Source organism: Cyprinus carpio, chromosome A20 (genome assembly GCF_018340385.1).
Source record: "Cyprinus carpio isolate SPL01 chromosome A20, ASM1834038v1, whole genome shotgun sequence".
NCBI classification, from domain to species: Eukaryota; Metazoa; Chordata; class Actinopteri; order Cypriniformes; family Cyprinidae; genus Cyprinus; species Cyprinus carpio.
In genome coordinates, this window is record NC_056591.1 from 24,758,685 (window position 1) to 24,766,318 (window position 7,634).

The 7,634-nt window shown below is 35.9% G+C and overlaps 1 protein-coding gene across 1 annotated transcript in view; it reads right to left on the reverse strand.

The window, feature by feature from the left end:
- The window catches only part of LOC109045683 (ATPase family AAA domain-containing protein 2B-like), a 95,508-nt gene that overhangs the window by 12,023 nt on the left and 75,851 nt on the right, over positions 1–7,634 (reverse strand). The window contains exons 25-26 of the mRNA XM_042778228.1: positions 5,558–6,118; positions 4,983–5,089 (exon numbers count right to left, since the gene is read on the reverse strand). Of these exons, the coding sequence (XP_042634162.1) occupies positions 4,983–5,089; positions 5,558–6,118 (668 nt within the window). The remainder of the gene's footprint in view (positions 1–4,982; positions 5,090–5,557; positions 6,119–7,634) is intronic.

Sequence of the window (7,634 nt, forward strand, 5' to 3'; positions counted from 1 at the left end):
TTTTGCAATGTAAAAATGCAAAACTGGATTTAAAAAAAAAAGTAAAGTAAATCTGCTTGAGGAAGGTCAAGACTGACATATGTTGCAGCAAATATTGATTTTCTCTAAACTTCTTTGCTTAAAAAAACAAAAGGCCGAAAAGATTGGCCACAAAGAAAAAAAAAAGTTTTTACTTTTATATAATAATAAAATACTTAATATATGTAATAGCTGTTTTATGAAATTGGAAACATAATGCTTTTAAACCTGATGTCATTCATATAAATTATTAAATTATTATACACACACACACACACACACACACACACACACACACACACACACACACACACACACACACACACACACACACACAATTTACCTGAATAACATCAAATTTAAAAGCATTAAATAATAAAACCAATACTTTAGTATTCTTATACAGTAACTGAGGGCTATAATAAGTTATAATGTTAAATAATAAAAAAATGTAAATAATTTAGTCCAATTTTCTGAGCTAGATTCAGATTTTGTGAAGCTAGATTTAGACGGGCTGTGATTAAGGTAGAAATGTTCAGAGAAAGAGAAGTGCACTTGCCTGTTTTTAATTTTAATACAAATCTCTCATGTGCTCCAGCTGCAGTACATGTATAATACATTCTATGAAGACAAACTGAAAGCTGAAATGGTCAAGTTAGAGAAGTGGAAGAAGTGATGCAACTGCTGTGGAAGATCCACAGGATGAACTGTGCAAAATTAAACCTCTGAGATTGATTTAAGACATAAGGCTGTATTGTGCTGCACTTGGTGATATTACTATTTCACACTGCGATGGAACAGATTAGTTTTTATTCCTAAAGAAAAGCAGACTTTAGAGCACAGATATTAAAAGAACAGTTCACCCAGAAATGAAAAGCACAAAAAAGCATCAGAATAATACAGAGATGTTTTCTGAGCTCCATATTCCCACTATATCATAGTGTACAATCCATTACGTCAATAAGTCAAATGTATCAAATTATACTTAAACACAAAAGCAAACTTTTTTTTTTTTTTTTTTGTCAGAGTGCAGCAAACTGTTCCATTTGGAATTTTTTTATTTTATTTTTCTGACTATTCTGTCATATATCAGGCTTTACAGGGTTAAGATTCTGTGCTGCTCAAGTTTTTGCATCATCAACCCAACGTTTGAGCTACTGATATTATGTTTGACATAAAATCAATCATCTCTGGGCTTAATGTGACACGCATCAACCAAATTTAGCCTAGTAGTACCTACTAAAAAAGAAAGAAAAGTTTAAAAAAACAGACTTCAGGTTTGAACTGCCGAATATAATAATGTCTTACACAGTCTGATGTGCCATCCAAAATGTCAAATCTCGAATTCTTGTTCTAAAACAAGGGTTAGGGTTTGGCCAATCAAAACCAATTGCATGTTTGCTTCTCGTGTTGTCCTTTCCAGGGACAGTAGCAGTAAAGCGGAGATATCGTTAAACTGGCGTGTCGTTTTTATGTGGTTTCTTTGTAATGCTCATGCATCTATTTTTGTGTACTACAATGCATCAAAACAGAAACAATGGACCCACCATAGCTCATTAGCACATAAATGGCATAGTGCCTCATCATCAGTGTCTAAATAAAGACGACTAGCATAATTTCTCACATATTAAGACAGACGTTCTATAAACACTTTTTCCTATTGTCTGGATCGAGTGTAATTCTCAGCTTGGTAAGTTTGGTCAAATATATCAAACATGCACAGGCACATTTAAGTTTGGTTCAACGGTACCTAAAAAAGCTCTCTGAAGATTAAACTGTTAAAATCAGGTAAATATAAATAGGCACAATTATCAAGTTTAACTGAATTAATTATACTGACAGTACTGAGCTCTTTTAGACAATTCGCATGCAATTTGAACAAATCTGAAGCTGGGTAAATCGCATGAAAAAAAAAATTATATATATATATATACACACACATACATATACATATACACACACACACACACGCACTAACGTTGCATCATTACGGCAAAGTTTTTGTTTATTTGTTTTTTTGCATACATTTTTTTGTTCTATGTATTTTTGTTATGTATATTATTTATATTACATTATTAATATAATTTTATTTATTCATGGTTTCCCATATTCCCCACAAATTAGTCATAAATGCATAAAAGCAATAAATAAATAAATAAAAATACATAAAATAAATAAAGAAACATACATAAATTACATGGGTGAATGTCACAAAAACATCACATTTCACCCAAAAATTTAGAGACTTCTAAATTAATATAGTATACACCATATAATAAATTGTTCCCCTAAAAAAGGTATGATATTAAAATAAAATGTTAAGATGATGTACTGCATAAATAAATGTAAATAGCACATAATACATTTAAATAATAATAAATTAATATCACAATACAAAAGTATCTATTAAATTAGCCCCATTTTCTTTAAGCATATTATAACTTCTTATTTCTTTCTGTTTGATGTTGCGGTAAAATGTACACCAGACACATTCTAGACAGGTTTTCAGAGATTCACCCAGCTAGAAAAACAAACAGGGAACACGTCAGACCGAAAACGGACCAATCTCTTTGGTCATGAGAACAGCAGACATGAAGCTTGACATGCCATAAGCAGCATGCTTTTAAGAAAACATTAAACGAGAGGATAAAACCTTCTGCTGTGTCCAAGGCAAAGGCAGACTTAGACAAGCATGTCTTCTAGTTGAGCGATGGAGCCAAATGGCCATAATCACATTAAAGATCTAGGGAGAAGACAACCCTTCCAAATCTCCAGGCTCAACTTGTGTGGTTTTTCGCTGCTCTGTGGTCTTTAAATTCAGCGTTGTTATGCATCCAACACTGACACATGATGTGATGCTGGCTTCTTGCAATGCAAAAAAGCACCAAGGCAAGACGAAGCTCATAGATTCCTGTGACGGCCCTTTAATTCCAAATCTATTTGAGGGCCGTACTGCGCTGCAAAAATGTCAATAGTAATGAGCGCATCTCCAGTCGATGAATATGAATGAAGCACAGGAAAACAGCCCACTTTTCACTCCTAATATGTGTCAGGCATTTTGCCACCCCAAACAGGAGATACCTGCTTAAATGGCAACTCTCACCCCACTTCAACGGCAATTCAATTTGTTCCATAAGCCAGGGATGAAAAAGCAATTATTCACAGCATCCGTCACTTCACGATCTGTTTCTTAAAGATATCAGTCTTTTCTCGGTAAATGAACAAATAAGCCGGTGGATTAGTGCCACACGTGCTTCCGGGCCTTCGCACATCCCAGCGGCCGGCGAGCCGTGTAAAGAGTCCTCAGGGAGGGGGTTTTCAGTGATGGTAGTGTGATAGATGATGTGGCGGCGGGGTGTGTCGCGTGTCGTCATGCGATAGAGCTGACTGCGTCGTCTCTTCTTCAGATGCTGCTAATCACCAGCCTGAGCACTACAGTTGGCACTTTGGTGCTGATGAGAAGAAAACTCAGCACGACTGCCATTTGCTGTGTTGAAAGTGTAAGTCTCACACATATTTCACTCGCTAGTTAACTAACAGGATGTGTAGCATATGAAGTCAAATTAAGGGCGTGTTCCGAATGCCATACTACTGTACTACATCTACTAGAAATAGCATACTACATTTGCAAAACTGCATACTATATAACACAAGCACACTTCAAGGAGCACTGTATCCCAAAATGCAATGTGACTCCAATGACAAAATTTGTTTTTATCATTTATAATCATTATTTGATCGGACTGGAAAAATTAAACCGAGTAAATTAGAGTAAAAAGAATAGGATAACATTAAGTTTTTAATTATTGCATTATTTATTTCTTATCGGGAAATTAAATACAACTCACTGAATTAATAAATCTTAAGATAAAAGCTTAAGATACTGTTTCATGTACCAATTAAAAATATACAGTAATAACAACAACAATAATAAATAAAAATACATAATTATTATTTATATACTGTTTCATATACCATTTCAAAATTAATAATAATAATAATAATAGATAAAAAATATATAATAAAAAATAATTATGGAGCCTGTTTCTGCAACTGGATAAAAAAATAAAAATTAAAAAGGTAATGATTTTTTTCCCTGCACTTCGGACTTTTAATATAGATATAAACTCAAAGATATAAAGAGATATAAACTCACAATTATGAGAAAAAAGTTAGAATTGTGAGACTTGTTTCTATGAATTGCAATATATAAACTCACAATTTTGACGATTTTTCTCACAATTGCAAATTGATATCTCACAATTCTGAGAAAAAATCAGAATAGTGAGATAAAAAGTTACAATTACCTTTTTTATTAAGTGGTGGAAACAAGGTGGAAATAAATAAATAGGCTGTATACGGTGTAGAAGTGCAGTATGTAGTATGCAAACTAGTTTTCCCTTCTATAAACACCCTTTTGAAGAACATGACCTTGTTAAAAGAAGCACTGGTGCTATCTAGAGTGGAACTAAATCTCAAATGTGCTTGTAAGAGGAGAAACAAAATCGATGATTGCCACCCTAATTTGATGAACTCGATAGCAAATAATTAAATGGAAATGAATGACTCAGCGAATGAGAGTGAATGAATACCTCCAAAAATGGCCTAAACAGCCTAATGATGATGATGATGAAGCAGCCTCCACACTGATGAGTTTCCTTCCAAAATGACTTGATGATTGGAGTTATTTCCCTCCTTCTGAGATCGGTATATTACAGCACAGCTACAGTACGCTAATGTGCGCAGAGGGCTTATGGGATGTGCTTATGGATGTATGTTACTTCTGAACAATTACTAAAGATAGTCACAGACAGCAGAAAAACGCATTTCCAATGGATTAAGTTCCAAAGTTTGACGTAGGTTATGATACTGGTTTCAGAGGTGGAAAAAATCATTACAATTTCATGAAGAGTGTTCACATTTCAGCTCTTAGGAATAACTTATAATAATAATATTCATCTTACCTTGAGCCGCTGATGGTCAACCACGAGAGCCGGAGGTGGTGGAAGTTCCACAGTCTCCTCGAGTCCGACGGCCGACTCGTTTGGCTTTTGCTTCCCTTTTGATGAACCTTTAAAATTAAGCAAAATCACACTTTGGGGAAGAAAAAACAAAAAACTGCACACGCATCACACCAGAAACACCTGGTGAAGGACAAACAGATGTATATGAAGACACAAGTCCTCAGGGAGTTTCTGTTGGTGTATTTAACTCTCGGCAGGAGAAACGCTCACAAACAGATGGTGTTTTGAAGACCAAAAACTGAGTATTTTTCTCCAAACTGTGATTAACCGTACAGTTGACTATCAATACTAGGAATTATTAATCTGTCCTGCATGTTTATGGACATCTGGTATGTCTAAAATATTATTTCTGGCAGTTATTTATTTAATTATGTTTAAATACTTGAGAGAATTATATATGATTATGCTTATCGCACTGTTCTGCATCTCTAAACTGAACGCATTAACATTTTAAATGCTTGAAGATATATGTTTAGTTCATACTTTGGTATTTGTTAAATCTTAACTCGCCATACCTTCTGTTTCATGGTCGCCATCAGACACCATCCCCTCCGCTGCAGTTGCATTCTCCTTTGCATTGCATTCGGGGGCAGAAGGCTCCTTGTGCTCCACCTCAAGTGCATCTTTTTTAATAGAGTCTAGCTCTGTTTCTTTATCAAGAGCCTCACTGTACAAACTGTCCATAGATTCATTTCCATTCACACACTCTTGAGGAGTGGGGACCGTCTCGGCCTCCTTACTGCTGGAGGCCTCCTCCGAGGGGGCCTTGATGGGCTCTTTCTCGCCCTGAGGGTCCTGAGTGGCCGTCGGCTCAGAGGAATTCTCCTCCTCCGTGAAGAGGATGTGTCCGTTGGCCTGGAGTGGTTGCTTGTCAGGATGGAGCTCCATGGCATCACAGGACGACTCATCCTGGGTGAGACAAGCATCACCTTGCACCATTGCAGCAGAATCGTCCGCTCCTTCCTCCTCTTCCAGTTCATCATCTTCCTCTGCTTCCTCCTTTTTATAGCTCTTTTTCTTCCTGATGATGCCCCGTCCCCAAATCGGGCGCCGCCGCAACTTGCGCTTTATGTTATCTGAAGACACATAAAGATTTGTGTTAAGTCAACTCAGAGAGCAAACAGGAAATGCATAAATTATTCATTCATCTTGCAAGATTGCAAATTGAGAACTGTTCAGTATGAAACTAGTTTTGGGGGAATATTCCAAATTTTTTAAATGCAAATTAGAAATAAAAGAAATAAAATAGCTTTTTAACACTGGATGTTGATATCATAATTGAATCATAAATGAAACTATATCAAGCACACTAGAGAGATTCAGTGTGTCCACAAGAAGTGAATCTGCAGAATTCATTTTAAACTTTCTTTTGCACTTTTCTTGCTTCACTTTTGCCCACTTCTGCCCCTGCATGCAAGCAACTGACCACACTGAGAAAGACGTTTCTACGTATTTACATTTATGAAATCTAAAAATAAAGTAAAAATAAAATAGCCAATCCAAAACAAATTATGCAATTCAAAAATAAAAATTAATCCCAACATGAAATAAGAGACAAACAAATTAAAAACCATACAACTCTCACTTTTTTGAATTACAAAATAAATAAACAAATTCAGAAGAAATCCAAAAATAAAGTGAAATAGAAAATAGGCCGTTTCTGCACACTGAAATTCATAAAAATGTATATTAAATAAATTAAATGTGTAGAATAAATATTCATAAAATAAATAACATCTAAAATAAAATAAAATAGAAAATAAAACAGACAAATGTAAAGCTACAAACTAAAACTCTCATTCTGATTCAAGGGGCCTTTAAATATGCCATCTACTTTAAGACCTACAGTAATAAAATAAATTTAGTCAAAATTACTAATGCAAATTCAACTTACAGTACAGTATATACAGAAACACTTGAAAAGCTTTCAAGCTGTGCAGGGTCTTGCATTTTTATAACTTACATTCACCTCCCGATTATCGCTCCCTAATTACATGCAAAACCCCTGTCAAAATCACGGGTGTTGGAAGAGGGTCTAACCGTTCATTAGACATGACTGACTGCATGATGAACTTCTCACCCTCATGTCTCATAGTCACTCAGATGACAACGAGAGAGAGAGAGGAAAAAAAAAAAGGTCTGTTGTCGTGACCGGGGAGCTTATGCTGAGAGCTCCAGAAGCACAGTGAGAAAAATAGACAGAGGCGGGTTGGCCAATCTGTTAGGACTACACGACACCTGTCCACTGTGTAACTGGTCGGAGAGAGAGAAAGGGGGGTTGTGAGGGGAAAAAAACAGAGTGGGAGCATAGCTCGGCACGCAGGAGGCCATGCTTTAAGTTGTAATTGAAAACAATGGACGGCAGCCCAGATGTGCGACATACATCAGAGCCCAAAAGGACTGGGCTAATTTTCCTCCACCGGCTGCCGGTGTTTCCTATTGGGCTTTCAGTGACTGAGTAGTCACACTCCACTCACAATAATGCATTCCCACAACAACCCTCCTATTCTAAATACAACAGGTTTTTTTTTGTTGTTTTCATTTTTTTTATCGGAGAGGTTGATTGCGAAACACTAGGTGCTCCCTTTGGAT